The 17819-nt window shown below is 43.2% G+C and overlaps 2 protein-coding genes across 2 annotated transcripts; both read left to right on the top strand.

Moving 5' to 3' along the window:
* The first annotated feature begins 1007 nt into the window (after positions 1-1007).
* LOC307255774 (fibulin-7) lies at positions 1008-7976 on the top strand. The gene is made up of 8 exons (XM_080034548.1): positions 1008-1141; positions 3042-3201; positions 3310-3480; positions 4080-4205; positions 5245-5436; positions 5535-5672; positions 6009-6144; positions 6670-7976. Exons 1-8 carry the CDS (start codon positions 1073-1075, stop codon positions 7034-7036), a joined length of 1359 nt encoding a protein of 452 aa, XP_079890674.1. The 5' UTR covers positions 1008-1072; the 3' UTR covers positions 7037-7976.
* Positions 7977-14633: 6657 nt separating this feature from the next.
* Positions 14634-16960, top strand: sdr42e1 (short chain dehydrogenase/reductase family 42E, member 1). Its single transcript, XM_080026806.1, has 3 exons — positions 14634-14729; positions 15121-15197; positions 15487-16960. The coding sequence occupies exons 2-3, from the start codon at positions 15136-15138 to the stop codon at positions 16583-16585; spliced, it is 1161 nt and encodes a 386-aa protein (XP_079882932.1). The 5' UTR covers positions 14634-14729; positions 15121-15135; the 3' UTR covers positions 16586-16960.
* The last annotated feature ends 859 nt before the right edge of the window (positions 16961-17819 follow it).

Genomic DNA, 17819 nt, shown 5'->3' with positions numbered 1-17819 from the left:
CATATGTGCTGAGTGGTGCTGTTTATAAGTCAACTGTGAAGACTTTCAAAAAAGCAACCGGGAGCTGGGTTGAATTTTTCTGAGCTAGTGCTGGAATATGGTTAGACAGCATAAGGAAATTATCCTTTTTCAGTTTTAAATCACCGGTCTGCAGTAATAATATACAAAGAGGTAATTAAAAAATGTACCACCTTCCATCTTGATGTATTCCCTGATATCGCTGCCTGGAGCCCATAGTCAGGACATAGCCACAGTTTGGTAATTATATTCAGTACAGGAATGCAAGTATGAATATATTCCTGTAGAGGGCACAACCTCCTAGCAGCCCCTTTCCATCACTCCGTCACAAATGCAGCATTCTCATTCTAAGGTTGATCTGTCAGATCCTTGCCAGAAGAGTTTGATGAGTGGTTGTGTAAAGTAGTAAGAACAGTTTAGAACATATATTTGAATTATTTCTACTGTAGTAGACCTACACTTTATTTAGCTTTTTCATCTAAATATAACGGACAATTTTAGCCTCTAACCATATCAGAACACATCTAAAGCCAGCAGCAGCAGCAGGTTCTAGAACTGTGTTTTGAAGCTTTGTGGTTGAACCCTCTTGTTTGCATTTTGCAAAGCACACAGAGGGGGTCAAGGTTCTCCATGTCAGCGTCCATCAGAATGATAACCATCTCATGTATCTGGAAGGATCAAAAAGGAGCCAACAAGTCTGATCGGGCAAGTTTTATTCCACACTACTTCATCAACAAGATATAAACTACGCAGCTTTTGAGTGGAGAGGAAGTGCACACAGAGTTAAGTAAAAGGGGGCGAAGATGTGGTCCACATTTTTCTTAAAGTCTCTTTTCCCTGATTGGCTCCTGAAGAGTAAACCCAACATTCCGCAGTAGTTTTTCTGCAGCAGCCCCTGTCCACTGCCAACCGTGGCCACTCTCTCTCTCTCTCTCTCTCTCTCTCTCTCTCTCTCTCTCTCTCTCTCTCACCTGGAGTCACTGCACACACTCCAAGTTCCCACTGACAGACACTTTCTGAGGACTGATCTTCGCCTGGATCTGTGGAAAAAAAGATGTTTGCGTCAGCTGCCATTGTCGCAACCGTGTTGTGTTTCTGCTCGCTCCATCCGGCCTCTGGACAGGTGAGTGCATGTCACAGGTCGATGAGGTAATCCATGAAAGACTTCTCCTCAGTGTAAGGAGTCTAAAGCCTTGACACATGCTCACTAAAGGCAGTACTGTTGTCTCTATCGATTAAATTCATTGATTGCAATAGGCCTCTTACTAACCACCATGCATGGCTTGAAAGGCAGAAACTGCTCCAAGATTGAGTAACCTCCCTTCTCTCGAGCACACAACAGGTCCTACTGTGAATAGCCTTGCTCGGCATCACATAGACGATTTTATGGGTTGCCCTTCACTTTGCACTCAACCTTAAGAAACAAGACCCCAGAGGTTTCAGTGAATGAATACATGCAATATATCTACACTGTGCTTCACTGCCATCCTGCTAAACGTTCCCCTAGAGTGGCATCTGTCTGTGAATGACTCTCTTTAGGCCTTTGCATGCACACGGGTTACTGTGCATGCATGAGATGTATTTGCTTGTATCTTAGAGATAGACAGAATGTTTATGTAACCATAAATATCCACAAGAATATGTGTACTGTGGTTTATGTCTTGAATCTGTGTGTATCTATGTGGTTTCAGCAGTGTTAAAGTTGTTACAATTAGTGGACAAATGTGGTTCGATTCCACAGTATTGCAGTGTTATCTTGAGAATTCAGTTTCGCATGCCTCCTGCACACCCAGCTAGCATTAAGCCATGTGAAATGTCCCTTCGCACGGGCAGAAAGAGGCCTTTGACAACTACACTATAAACAGCAGCCATACACACACACACACACACACACATACACACACACACACACACACACACACACACACACACACACACACACACACACACACACACACACACACACACACACACACGACTGACTGAATTCTCTCCAAACCCCAGTGCTTTCCAAATCAGAAAGGTGTTTTCAACAAATATTGACTCTTCTTACATAACTCTGGCATTACTGGCTGGATGAAAAACACTAATTTGTTGTCTGAAAACATGCATGAGGGGACAGGGCAGAAGGCGTAGAATGACGCTGTTGAATGAAGGAGAGGAAATTGATGGAAAACAAGTCAGTGCCCACTGCCCAACCCCCATGGCCCTTCAGCCAATAGAAAGGGAGGTTGTTCACAGGTGATGTTTGCGCTGAGGGCGTTAATACCCGACTGACTGCCCCTGAACCCTACAATCCATCACATCATGAAGACCAAGTGATTCTCAATGATGCAAGCTATAGCTTTTATCGGTTTACATAACTGTATGTAACACCGTCACACCTAAAGCACCGTAGAGGGGGTGCTTTCATGGAGCGTTGCCATGTTAATGACTAGGTAACAGTATCAAGCTTTGATAGGAGGAGCTTCCAGCCTGCAAATATATTTACGTAAAGCCGCAAAACACGCTCTGATCCGACTGCATTTACTCCCTCATGCAACAGACCCAGCTTCTGTGCTGCACAGGCCTTCAGCAATACCAACACAGTTTTGTAAAGATCCGGGTGAAAACTTCAAATAAAAGACTGTCTTTTATAGAGTAACCTTGGGAATACATGGGCATTTGAGGTAATTGGAATGTGGCGTTCTTCCTCCCAAAACTTAACAGTACGGACAGAGAAAACACATGCAGGTGTAATCTCTGTGAGGTAATCCAGTAGCTGGTTACGAAAAATGTCACCGATAGACAGAATTGCAGGAGGGCATCGCATTGATGGAGTGCAATGATATGATGACATTCTTTTTTTAAACAAGCACATATGGATTCACTTGTGTGAATAACATTGGAGCAATGAATACAAATCATATTGATACAGCTTAACATATTTGTTTTTCTGAATTTGTCACTTGTAAGCTTTGGGAAGGTCGTTGTGAAATATCAACCATATTACACACACAGTGGTCCTCTCTGTTTTGATCCAGGACTGCCCCAGTAAGCAGGAAATCCAAGGCTCTCTGAAGCAGGTCCAGAAGCTTCTCTCAGCCCACGAGGCCTCCTACCTGCAGAGCCTCCGCAGCCTGAAGAAGAAAATCAACCTTTTGCAGAGCAATGCGGGGAAGCAGAGCACAAGAGCCACCAACAGTAAGACAGCAAAACCTTCACAAAGACTAATGCATTCCAATTGTCTGGATTTTGAAATAAATGCCAGTATGCTTCTCTGTCGTCACCTTCTACACTTCTCCCCAACAGGCACCTGCCCAAAACTAGACACACCCACCAATGGGAGGAAACTTGGCAAGTCACACAGCGTGGGCCACGAGATGCACTTTCTGTGCGACCCCGGGTATGAACTTGGGGGTTCAGAGAGCAGGGTTTGTCAGGAAAGCCTGAGCTGGAGCGGCCAGCAGTCTGCCTGCAAAGGTGAGAAACTAGCATTAGATCTTCTGCTGTATCTGGCCTATCTCCTCTTCTTCCCGCTGACCATCCCCAAAACTCTTATCTAACCCACTGATGGCTGATCACAACCCTGTCGTCGTACTCTTTGTCACCCTTCCCCGTTTCTGCTCTCTACCCATCCTCTTTTTGTGCATTATGCTTGTCACCAATAGAGGTTTTTTAACACACAGATACATTTCATATGTGACCCATGATGATCATATTTCCTCTTTATGTACTTCGGTCGCTGTCCAGAGAGCTTGTTGAAATGCTGTGACATGCGATATTCCAAACCTCCATGTCCTCTGACAGCTCGCTGACTTTAAGATAACAGCTCAAAGGCTGTTTGATCAAGACAGGGCTTCTCCTCCACTCTGGCTGCCTCTGCCCCCCCCCCCCCCCCCCTAACATTAACTCATCATTAACTCCCTCTCTAACATGCAGACGCCATGATGTCATCTTCTATTATCTTTAAGCATCAAAGGTATTTGGTTGCAAACGTCTGTGTGTCTCATGTAGGGGGTTCGAATCTAGAAATTAAGTTGCCTTGTATTAACCTATACCTTTCTGTATTCTTCCCTCAGACATCAATGAGTGTGCGTCCTCTCCGTGTGTGAACGGTGGGACATGTGTGGATGAAGTGAACCAGTTCTCTTGTGTCTGCGCCAAAGGCTGGGCCGGAGCAACCTGCCAGAGCCCCACGCCGACATGTAGGTTTAATACACTACACACACTCAGACCACACACACACACACACACATTCAGAAACCTGGGGTGTGCATCTTGGGTTGCACCAAACGTGTAACAAATATGCACTTAAAGCAAAAGCACTCTGAGCACAGTCTGCTAGAGGAGATTATATTGGCCGGTGGTTTGGCTACATACCACAAAGTGGGTTTTATTTCATTCCAGTCTGAAGTCCAAGACGATGCTGGGTGAGTGGCAGTGGTCTGCTCCCTGTTGTTGATGGTGACATTAATGCACAAACAGAGATTGTGAATCTGTTATTCACTCTTCATTTCATATTTCCACATTAACATACAGTGTGTCACATTGCCGCCAACAATACTGGATTTTGGAGGCCAATAAAAATATCAATATTTGAGGGTTTTAAAGTCGTGATCATTTCCATGTATCATGAATTGGAAGACATTTTACGTATCCAAACATGTTTAAAAAGGATGCATTAAAATAGTCTTGTGAATAATGTTGACAATGACATGTAGAACAGGACGATTTACAGTTGAAAAATAAACTTGCCTCCTGGTGGACAAATCTATGTGATGGAGACATTGTTTTGTGTTGCATGTTGCCATTCAGGTTATATTGCTGCTTGCTTTTAATTCTGAATCAATCTCCTTAGTGAGCGTGAACGGTAGACCAGGTCGCAATAAAACAAAAACTTATGCCACGTCAAGATGACAAACTGTAATGGTGTGTCATGCCCTTTGTCTGATGTGGACATAATGGAAGCCAATGTCTCAAACGAGAATATGGATCAATGAGTAGGAGAAAAAAAAAAGATTCGACCAATCGGATTCTACTAAATCCTTTGTCAGGGACACCCCTACTACAATATTTCCCCACCTGAGTTACATCAATCATAAGCAGTGCTGCTGTTGAAATAATAACAATGATAATATTGGATTGACACATGATACGTTGCGAGCCCCCAGGTTAGACACAAAGCTACACAGAAAATACTACAGCATGGAATGATACACTTGGTTTCCTTATTTTCTCGTGCAGTTTTTGTCACTATGACAAACACCTCTGCCGCCACCTCCCCATCCACTGCTGCTGCTGCTGCTTCTACCTTACCAGCTGCCACCACTGGGCCTATGGTTCGTCCATCAAAGTGCACTCTAGTGCAGGGGACCACCCACTGCACCTGTGAGCCAGGATACACCATCTCTGGCAGGGACAGCAACATCTGCACTGGTGAGACCAACACCTGCCCTCCTGTAACTCAAACAGATATTACGCCTCTATGTTTCCATGTAGGAGTGTTAAGTCTGTGTGTGCCATGATGTCTTCAGATATAGATGAATGTGAGCTGTTCCATAATGGCCAGGCGGGGAGACTGTGTTTACACGCCTGCGTTAACACACCTGGAGGCTACCGCTGCACCTGTCCAGCCGGATACAATGTGACCCGCGATGGACGCAGCTGTAAAGGTGCACTCCTGTTTGTCATTTTCTAAGATTTTTCATTTTGACCTCTGACCTCTGTGCCATATACATATATATAGCCTACATTTAAAAGTACAACATATTTGCTATATATTGGGTCGCTTAGACTGCATGCAATAGAGAGCCTATTATGTTATTGACCAAAAGACATGTAAAAGGTTTGTATGGGAGCTTATAATTGGATAAACTTTACGTTGCATTTGACTGCAAGTTTGATCAAAAATGGCTCCAGTCAAAAAGATATCAATTCAGACCTAGTACAGTATGAATGATATCCAGAGTAACTTTTTTCTGTTTGTCTTCCTGTGTGTTTCCTCACAGACATTGATGAGTGTGCCAACAGACAGAACAACTGCACCAAGGAGCAGATGTGCATTAACACATATGGTGGTTTCCAGTGTGTCCGCGTGGACTGCCCCAAAATCCCTCATGCTACTTATGTCAAGACTTCGCCCATGTGAGCACTGCCATTACTTTCTTTCTTTCTACATCCAAGTTTATTGTATAAATAAGAGCAGTTGTTCCTTTGAGAAGCAGGGCAGCATATATATATATATGGCTGGTAGTATGACCTAGGAAAGGGGGCCCACCAGTAACCATGAGGTCGCTGGTTTGATCCCCGGCACTAGACAGGAAGCGGTTATTTGTAAAACGAGTGGTGGCTGGTATTACATGTAAGGTGCCCACCATCTCTACCACTGTGTCCTTGAGCAAGGCACTTAACTCCAAAACTGCTCCAGGTGCGCCATAATGGCTGACCCTGCACTCTGACCCCCTCCGAAGTGTGGTTACTTGAGAGGGGATATGTGAAGAACGAATTTTGATGTAGGCCTACCCTGTGTAAATTTTAAAATAAAGTAACTTCACTTAATATATATGTTAATGTAGTCTTATAGTCAAATGCATACATTGAACACTTCCCCCCTCCCCAATTGGATTGACTCTTTCAGCTAAATCTCCCTAACTTATTTTTTTTCCCCAGGCGTTGTGAACGTAACCCCTGTCCCGTTGACAACAAGGCGGCGTGCTCTCTGGCCCCGAGCTCCTTCTCCTACCACTACCTGGCTGTGGTGTCCAACATGCCGGCTCCCCGCGTCATGTTCAGGGTCTCGGCGATACGTCCGATAGGTGACACGCTTCGCTTCTCCCTGCTGGGCGGAAAGCAAGCCCGCCGTCACTTCACCGTGCAGCGCTCAGACCGCCTGACCGGACAGCTGATGCTGGTCAGCCCCGTGCAGGGAGCAGCCACGCTGGAGGCAGAGGTGGAGATGAGCGAGCTGGAGAGACGAGTCCAGCTGGGGAAGTACATCACCAAAGTCACCATGTTTGTTTCCCAGTATGAGTTTTAGAAAGAGAGCGGGAATTGAAGCGGAAAAAAACACATTCTCCCTTTTTGGATTTTAGCCATGGAATATATTTGGTCAGGGATGTGCATATGTGATAGTCGGATTTCTTGTGTTGGCCATCTTTAAAGCTAGAGTGCGTAACTTATGTCACCCCCATGAGGAATTATGTGTAGTGTAGTGGCAACAACACTGTCGGCCCATCTACATGAGGTAAGCCTATGGTGATTGTGCATGGATTTTATACCTTCTGCTCTACGTCAAGGGTTTTGCATAGCAGTAGAATCAACAACTGAAACTTTTCTTAGGCGCTTGTCAGGGGGTGACACCAGTTTGTAAATGCTGCCATACTAAGAAGTAGAGTTTTGTGGAGCTGATAGGCTTAATCAACTTTGTTTCAACTCTTTTGGCAATGGCTTGAATGTAGCCAACATGCATTTATATTAAAGAAGTTACGCACTATAGCTTTAAAATCACCTCTACAGTTACAAAAGGCATTGCTTCAGCCAGGTCAAAATAGTAAGCATGAACCAGCAAGTTGACTCTCAAGTGATGGACGGATAAATACTGATCTTGCACAGCTGTGTGTAATACATGGTTTAGAATATGGATTTTCTTCAGGATAATTGGCTGTATAATGCTAATTGAGTGATGTATGTTGGGGTTGACTGAAGCAACAAGAGTTTTATATGGATAGACTGAAACATATTTATTGCACAAAGATAGAATATGAGAGCATGAGATGTAAAGGGAGATAACATGATGTAGTAACTGGAGAAAAGATATGTAGAAGGAAAGGCTATGTTTTTTCTGCAATGTTGAAATGTATGTTTCATATACTGGACATGTAATCATGACGTATGGAGTTGTTGTAGTTCTATCTACTATCATGTTTTATTTATATTCTGGTTTCAGTACAACTATCTCTTCAACTATTAAAACACCATTTACACCCACACAAAATGAGGCCTTTTATTTGCAAATGCATAAAGTGTTTAAAATGGTTTGATAACATATGGATGTTTAAATTTACTGCACTCTCTTCCTTGTAAAATATATACGTCTATATACAGTATACGCAGTGGTATATGCGAGCATTGGTTGTTTGGGAACACTTGAGTTCTCGCAGCACAGAGCAGTGCTGTTGGGCAGACGGACTGCTCACAGAGCACCACTGTGGTCTTACAGTGCCTGAATAACTTGAACTTTTAAATTTGGAAAAACAAGTAAACACGCAAAGCCAGCGAGTTATGCAGCCTACGTGCGTTCACTTTTTCTTTCATGAGGAGCTGTGTATATCTGGAAGAAATTGTGGCATTTCAGAGACGCCTGATGAAAAGTGTAATCTATTTTACTCCTTGGTGTCAAGGAACTTTCTGAAAAATGAAGCACACAAGTCTGTGAATAGTGAGGCCTAGTGTAGGACAAACAGGACGTCTTTAGTTGCAGGAGAGGGTAATGGGCGATGCCACCGCTGGGGAGGGGGGGCTTTGGCCACGGGACCCTGTTACAAGGTTGCACGCCGAGTGAAGAGAAAAGATGCATAGAGATAGGGACGCACACGGAGAGTGATGGCTGAATAGAGGAGGCTGAATAGAAGACGATTCACGCCGGCCAGTCAGTCGGCGGCTGAGGGGTGCAGGCTGAATTTAAGAAAAAAGAAGAACTGTTGTCTTTATTACCAGCGCAGAATAGACCTCTCACTGTTCCTCACTCTGCCGCTGCCTCTTCTGTCTTAATGGAAGAATGAGCTAAAGGGAGGGGGAGGGGGGGTGAATGGGAGGTTGTCCTTGTGTCTGTCCCTATGGGAGAGAGGTGACAACTCAGTGTCCAAAGTTCAGGCTGACTCCTTTTTTCGGCGTACCTCCCATCCTGGAACCCTGCTCTACTCTGGTCATCTATAGCTTCTTGTTTCTGTGCTTTAGGTTTCCCGTTGTGAAGTTTAGCATGCTGCACAACAGCCACTTAGAGCCACAAATAATAGCTCCACAAACTGGGGCTGTGAGAAAGTGGTGTTTTTTTTTTTGTCCATGCTGTTTCACTTTTCCACCCCTCACTGTCCTCTCTCCTTTCCTCCCAACCTCTCCCTCCTCCTCATGTTACATCCACCATCTCATCCTTCTATCCCCACTCCTCCTCCATCTCCACCGCCCTTTTCTCTGCAGCTCTCACCACTGAGACCAGGTCACACAGCATAGATAAAACCCTAATGAGGGCTGCTGCTGCTGGCAGTGCGGACGGGACTGAAATATATATCCTGGTCTCAGTCTGGTTGTGAGGCACTGTCAAAAAGAAAAGAAACCAGCACACTCTCTTTGACAGCCCGGCTTGGTTATCACTGCTACTTACTTTTGAAAGAAAATACCTCGGTCTCGGTAATGGAACAATGGAGAGTATGACGGGGGTCTGCTGAGGCTCACCAGCGTGCAGACAGGGCTCCACACACTGTCAGTTTGGCTCATGGCTGTTGGATGTGGGCATGCAGGTGAGGGGAGGTGGGTGAAGGGTTAACAGAAATGCCAGTAGTGAGTTGTAGGGGGCAGGGAAGATAGACTTCCCTGTGCTGCTGGTCAGTACAGCACAGAACAGGCAGGATGTACAGTGCACCTCATCTTGACCTTTGACCTATAACCTCCATCAGTTCATCCTGGAAGTTGAGTGGAAAGGTTGAAGAATATCCCTCAAAGTGTTCATGAGATATATTAAGCTCGATGGATGGACATATGGACATAGGTACGGATAACCCAAAACATAATGCCTCTGTTTATATCGCTGCTGAGGCATAAAAACCTGACCTGTATGCGCTTGTGTATTTTCAAACTATGCTGCTACACTGCCCCCTGCTGCTCCTAGGGGAGACATGCAGCACACCTTTAGTCTGCTGTCTGTTTCATCACCTTAAAGGGTATTGACTTTTAGTTTCAGGCACATGCTGCTAGACCTCAAAGAGCAAGGGGTAGGACACCTTCCCTTTGGCCTCTCTTAGAGATAACGTGCCCTTTTGTCTGGCTTTTTTGTTCACTCCTGGTTTCCTGCCGCAGAGGTGAGCACAGTGTGAAAGAACACACAAGCATGCCAAATTGCACACACACACACACACACACACACACACACACACACACACACACACACACACACACACACACACTATATACACACTCAGATGTCCACGTTAAGAGTTCCTTTGAGGCAGACATCAGCTATGGTTTGCAACGTCTAAGAAAATGCGTGAGAGGTCACACCAAGTGACTGCATAATAGGTTTTGATGAAGGATCAAATCACAGCTCCCTTTACAATTAGTGTGAGAGGATGGCTCATCAGTTAGGTCTGTATGAGCATAGTCTCACACAGCCAGACCAAACTGCAGCTAGTAGTCTGAACATGATACCCTGATATTGAGATTAAATGCCACCACAAATTAAATTAGATGTCTAATGTGCTGAACCATAGGGCAGCATGGCACTCAATCTCAGATCAAATGTGAGCTCTACACTGGCCTGTCTATTACAACATGCCTTACATCTCAGTAAAGGAGACACATACCTCCTGAAGATTTTCATGGTTGCAAGTAAAAAAGTAATTACTAACTGCTGGCATCAGTGTTATCCCCCTATCATGAGACTCTTAACAAACATTAAAAACACTCTCCAGGCAATGGAGAAATCAACGTTCGTGCTGTGGCTTCACAAGGATATAGGAGAGGAATACTGGGGGGGGGGGGGGAAATGGGGTCGCCACAAACATAACGACTCCTATTTCTATTCCATTCTATTTCAATGTTAGGATATACAGTATACTGTGTGTATTGTGTACTCTACCTTTTCATGTTTGAACCTACTTTCAAATGTGTGTTTGTCATGTCCTAGCCCTCTTTTGTTTGCTTGTTTCTTGTTTTATGTTTATATATAACAAACATAAAAACCTTACCCACAAGGCAAAGATGAGAGTGATAATGGTGAGAGGCAAATCAATAGTTAGGTGTGTACTTTTGTTCACACCTAACTATGTTTTCTGTTACCAGCGGGGCTTGTGAGAACTGGCACCCTGTGAGGAAATAAAATTAATATACCATACAGTACATGACATCTGATGGCATTGATGTGTATTGGAAAACAATATTGATAAAGGTACAGTATAGCATGCAGGGCTCTGGGCTTCATGAAGTCAAGATGCAGTTGGTCCACTTGTTAGTGACCTATTTTACAAAGGACACACCACCAGACTGCTCAGCCAGTGGGAGAATGACAGAGAGCAGAGCTCACAGAGAAACAAGACAGGCCGGAGAGGAGAGTCCAGAACGTCCAGACTCAGATCTACAGATACATACATACATACAGAAACTCCAAAAGAATCGGGGTGCTCGTGGTGTAGTGGTTAGCGCGTCCTCCCGAGGCTCAGTCCTATTTACAGCAGACCCGGTTTCGAATCCAACCTGTGGTCGTTCTCTGCTTGTCATTCCCATTTCAATCTGTCAGGTTTGGATTTGCTGCAATAAAGAGGTGAGCGAGTATAACTGTGTTTGTATGTGTGTGTGTGTGTGTGAGAGAGAGAGAGAGGGAGAGAGAGAGAGATTCCAACAGGTAAATGTAGGACAGTTTTGCCAGTTTATATACACTTGTATCTTGATTTATGCAACAGGGCTGTAAATAACAACAATACTTTATTTTCAGTTTGCATAGAAAAAAATAAAGCGACTGGGGACATGCTGTTTGCAAAAACTATTTCGATATTATTTCATAATTATTCCTGTCATACGTTTTATAAATCACTTTATGATTCATGATTGCTTTTTATGTGCGATCAAAGTTGTCATAAATATATAAATAGACATATGGTCATTTTGATAATATCTTAAAAAATCATATTAAGCCAATAAAGCCAGATGTGTTTCCTGGGAGGAGAGAGACTCAGCTCATTGACAATCAGCATGCGCAAAACTGCACAAATCTACCAGATTCATACATATGTTTTATATTGTCAAACTGAGGGATCAACACCTCATTGTCATATCATTCTGAGATTGGAATCATGATAGCGTGTGTAGGCAGCGCTGTATTCAGAGAGGCCCGCAGTGAAGTGAATGCATTATATTGGCATCTGACATACTTTCCTGCCAACGGCGTGTTTGAGGGCCCTCTGAGAGTTAAGAACAGACCCATTGTGATTCTGTAGTTCACAAAAGACCCAAAATAATTCATCTTTTCTCAGGTTTTTATTTAGACTATAGAAGCATTGCTAAGACTGAGGGATGAGTTTGACGGTCTGTTTGCACATTATGTTAACAGCTAACACATTTTCTCTCTCTCTCTCCCTCTCTCTCTCTCTCTCAATGGATAAAACTGTGTTTGTCAGACAGAACTGCCCAGGCGAATGTTTTGCATGTTTTTGAATGTTTTGAGATACAAACCGTATTGTTATTGTGAATAATACACTAATCAGACAGAAAGTCACAGCCTGCCTTAGTATTCAGAATGCAGCACTCAGTGAAGATCACATGCCAATGGAAACTTACAGGGACTGCTATTTGAGAAGACACCTCAGTGGACACCTCGTTACCTGCAGATGTGTCCACTGATAGATTCTTCTCTATGGTTGATGAATAAAGTTTACTTCTAAATCCAGCTACAAACCACGCAGCTCTACCCTATTCAACTGTTGACTTTTCACAAAATCCTCGTAGGTATTTTCAAGGCCAGGCAAGGCAAGTTTATTTCTAAAGCACATTTCGGACACAAGGCCATTCAAGGTGCTTTACAGATGCAAAAACAAAATACATCAAGAATAGAGCACACATTAAAAAAAAATACATAAAAACATAAAATAATTAAAACATTTAAAAATAATAAAAAGAAATAAAAATGTAGAATTACAGGTTAAAACGGAAACAATAAAGTCTTCAGACCTGATTTAAAAGAGCCGAGTGTTGAAGCGGACCTCAAGTCCCCTGGAAGTTTATTCCAGAGCTTGGGTGCATTAAAACTGAAGGCTGACTCTCCCTGTCTAGTCCTTACTCTGGGGACTGTCAGTAGCCCAGTGTCAGACGATCTGAGAGCTCTGACTGGTTTGTATGGGATCAGCAGGTCAGCAATGTATTTGGGGCCTAAACCATTTAGGGCTTTATAAACCAACATCAATATTTTAAAATCAATTCTTTGTGTGACAGGAAGCCAGTGTAAAGACCTAAGAACTGGGGTAATGTGATCCACTTTTTTGGTCCTAGTGAGGACTCGAGCAGCAGCGTTTTGAATTAGCTGGAGCTGTCTGATTGATTTTTTAGGAAGGCCTGCAAAGACACAATTACAGTAGTCAAGTCTACTAAAAATAAATGCATGGACAAGTTTTTCTAAGTCCTGCTGAGACAGTAGCCCTTTAATTCTTGATATATTTTTAAGGTGGTAGTAGGCTGACTTAGTAATTGATTTAATGTGTTTTTTGAAATTCAAGTCTGTATCTATGACTACTCCAAGATTTCTAGCTTGGTGTGTGCTTTCTAACATAACAGATTTAAGCTGTGCGCTGACTTTTAATTGTTCATCCCTGTTACCAAAGACAATGACTTCAGTTTTGTCGTTGTTTAATTGAAGAAAGTTTTGGCACATCCAGTCATTGATTTGTTCAGTGCACTTACTTAGTGCATGGATCAACCTGAGTCTTAAAGGCCTACTTCACCGGTGGGAATATGAAGGTGTATTGAATTATGAGATCCTATGTTGTATAAATGTGCAATTTTTTTTTTAAATTGGTTCATCTTAGCCTGAGAAAAGGCAGAAAGAGTGTTTTATGGTCTCACTGTCTAACCCTACATTTATCTTACTGTGATGTCACAGTAAGATACATGTAGGGTTAGACAGGTTAAAGACTCAGAATGGTTTTATGACCCTTGATAGTTGAATGTGATGATAGACTTCATTTCACAATCTGTTCTAAGATATGCACACATAGTCAAAGATGAATTGTAGAATGTTATAAACGTGAATGATACTAAATATGAATGTGTTTTAGTTCAAATGTGTATGATGATAAGTTGATAACGATTAATTACAACATGTGATTAGACCTATTCTAAAACGTTTTTGAACAGGTATCAGGTTTTAATTTGAAGTGGTAGGCTATACCGGAAATCATCTTTGTCGTTGGCAGAGCCGATGAGAGCGTTAAGTTAATGTTATTAACACTATAACATCCGATTACAACTCTCAAAATAAAAGCCTCGTTAACAAATTTAATGATAGGCTTAGTCCAGACTAGTCGGATCTCACGCAATGACAGTATTAAAAATGATGAGCATGATATGCTATTATTTTTGTTATTTTTTTTTACAATTATATAATTGTTAATGTTCCAATGTAGCCTAATTTTCATTCCTTTGGATGATTTTCAATTCAACTCAGCAGCCATAGATTATACCTTATTGTGAAAGTAGTGTCGCCATACTTCCTGTGTCATACTGCCTCTGTCTGTGTTGGCTTGACTCAGCTGCACCTGGAGACTCTTTCAGGATCCAATAGCAGAGCTGTATCGACAGTTTGTGCGTAAATTACATAACAAACAGAACGTACAGCACCGACCAAGGAAGTGCTCACCGGTGCTTTCCTTTTATAATAGGTCCATGGTGCTTTCTCACCCTATTTCCTCACCAGAGCTACAGCAGAGTTTTGAATAAGTGATATAACAGAAATCTGCCCGGTTTATGTTGAGGTTAGTGCCGACTGCGAATGCTATAGGCTAGGCTATAAACTGTGAAAATGTATCACCAGTAAGACTAACCACTATGCATTTGACGGCATCATAACGCTAATAACTAGACGTATGCTAACTGTGGTAGTGTGTGAGCTAGGTATACTGTAGCTAATGCTCGGATAGGCTATTCGTGGTGCAAAGACCACGTAGAAATACAGTAGGCTAACTTGCAGAAGTACAGTTAACTTGCCAACACTGCCTTCACGTCAGAACTTCAAGTTAGCATTTTTATTTTAGTTTTTTAGTTTGTGACTTTTTTTTGTGTTTACTTTTCTGGTTTATCGTCGTTGTTTAACGAACATGAACTATCCAATAAATATGTGATAATGTGTTCGTCTAATCCTCACAGATTCGCCCTCCTGCAATGGAACATGCGCCAGCAGACACGTTTTTGATCACTGGGGGATGTGGTTATTTTGGTTATCGGTAAGAGACATTTTAATATGGTTTATATTACCCCAAAAATGACTTCAACATTCACAGTTAGTCCCCCCTTGCGTGTCACACTGCTTTTCCACCACTAGATGGTGCTGTCGCCCCAGTCATCTCAGTTGGATATTTGTTGTGTGATGTTCTGTGTGTGTGTGAAAGCAGAAATACATGCCATTAGTTTTTTTTTTTTTTTTTTTTACAGATTTACAGTTGAATTTATAACTTGCAAATAATTTCGTGCAGAGTTTTATTCATATTTAATAATGATTGTTTCCCCCTGCAGCCTGGCGTGCTCCCTGCACAAAAAAGGAGCCAGAATCGTTTTATTTGACACAGTCCCCCCAAAGCAAGAAGTTCCCGAGGACATTGTATTCCTTCAAGGTGATATACGTGAGTACGCACAGGTGGAGAAGGCCCTGGCTGGTGTGGACTGTGTATTCCACCTGGCCTCCTATGGCATGTCTGGCAGGGAGCAGCTGAACCGCGGGCTGATTGAGGAGGTGAACGTTCAGGGCACAGAGAACGTCCTGAGGGCTTGTGTTGAACATGGAGTGTCCCGGCTGGTTTACACTAGCACCTTCAACGTGGTGTTTGGAGGTCAGGTGATAGAGAACGGTGACGAGAGCCTCCCTTATCTACCTCTCCATCTCCACCCCGACCACTACTCCAGAACCAAGTCCCTGGCTGAGATGGCTGTGCTGAAAGCTAACGGCACAGCGCTAAAGGACGGCTCCGGGCTGCTGAGGAGCTGTGCACTGCGTCCAGCAGGGATCTATGGGCCTGGGGAGCAGAGGCACCTGCCCAGGGTAGTGGGCTACATAGAGAAGGGCATCTTCAGGTTTGTTTACGGTGAAGCCAGCAGCCTGGTGGAGTTTGTCCATGTGGATAACCTGGTGTCAGCACACGAGCTGGCTGCTGAGGCTCTGACCTCCAGCAAGCTGCACCGCTCTGCCGGCCAGGCCTACTTCATCTCTGATGGCAGGCCAGTCAACAACTTTGAGTTCTTCAGACCTCTGGTGGAGGGCTTGGGCTACCCATTCCCGAAGGTTCGCCTCCCTGTTTCTCTCATCTACTTCTTTGCCTTCCTCACTGAAATGATTCACCACCTTGTGGGCCCGGTCTATAACTTCCAGCCTCTGTTGACGCGCACAGAGGTGTATAAAACAGGCGTGACGCACTACTTCAGCATGGGGAAAGCTAAGGTGGAGCTGGGTTATGAGCCCCAGGAGCACAACCTGGATGAGGTTGTTCAATGGTTCAGAAGCAGAGGCCATGGGAAGAACTCTCACAGATCCTTCTACAGTCGATTGCTGCTAGACATCCTGTTGGTTACTGCCATGGTTGCTGTGGCGCTGTCTTTTCTTCCACTTGTTGGCAGTTGATGAGCAGCAAAAGCAAAAATGTAATTCTGACCTTTGCCTTTCACAAAAAAAAAGCAGTATGCAGTATTAAGACCAGTTCATTTCTAGGTTGTTTACATGTCCTAATATAACATTGTCCATGTGCAAATTTATTTCAAAATGGTCAGGACTGGCAGGTGCTTCAGACATAAACCGGGACTGTCTCTACAAATCAACTCAACTACATTTTAATTTGGGGCCATTTACTTGTTATACTGTACCAGCCATCATGTGTAATTTAGTCATATATTCTCTGTACTGGTGTTAATTTAGCATCATATAACTGTTGTCTCTTTTTTAGAGACTTTATGTCAAATACTACCTCTTTTTGCCACAACAGTTTAGCTTCTAGAAAGACCATTTCTGCAAGCAATGACTGACAATAACCTCATGCATCCATGTTTTTAATGCTGTTTTTGTGGAACTGTGAAATACTTTCAAATGTTTTGGAAACTCTTGTGAATAAAAGCTTACAAGGCAAATGTGGTTTGTTTGATTTTTAACCAGGATTCAAGTTAGTTTTCAGTGTGAAGACCCTCAACAAAGATGTTTTAATGATGCATATTCTGTATTGTGTAGCCTAAACAACATAATAAAAGCTTAAAATGAATCATTTTATTTTACTAATCGTGTGTTTGATACTTTGGCATATTTTGTTCCAATCACTAAACTATTCATCAATTGGGCCTATATGGTTATTGAAGATAACTGGACGTTACTACAAAATAGATCCGATACACTTTATCTTTATAGCATCGGGATGAAAAAGGTGGATACACTTGAGTCTGAAGTCGCCTTGCCCTCCATATAACCAAATCAGTGCAGCTTATTGTGGTGTAAAAGGAGTCGGGCCAGGTGAGGCGTGCTTTGTGTGTATATTTTAGTCTGCCTGGGATGAATGCAGACGTCCCCTTCTCTCTAAACTATTCTCTTTTCAGAGCAGGCAGCCCCTTGCTGAGTTGGTCGCAATCATTGTTTCTCTGCAGCATTAACCACATTCCAGAGAGGCGCAGCGCATCCTGTCTTCATCCCCGCATTCCTTCTACGCGAACGAGTCCCCCGTGTAACACGGCGTTTTATTTCGATTTTCGCTCGCTTGGTGGGCTGAAAATTATATACAACGGATATTTATGGCATGTCCGATTATTCAGGCTACTTTGATGTCTGACATGGTGACCGTAAGCGAAACTAGAGGAAAACCCAACAAGGGGAAATT

Source organism: Ammodytes marinus (genome assembly GCF_949987685.1).
Source record: "Ammodytes marinus genome assembly, chromosome: 1".
In the NCBI taxonomy this organism is placed as follows: domain Eukaryota; kingdom Metazoa; phylum Chordata; class Actinopteri; order Uranoscopiformes; family Ammodytidae; genus Ammodytes; species Ammodytes marinus.
Note: the sequence above shows the minus strand (reverse complement) of the source record. Positions and strands in the feature narration are given on the sequence as shown.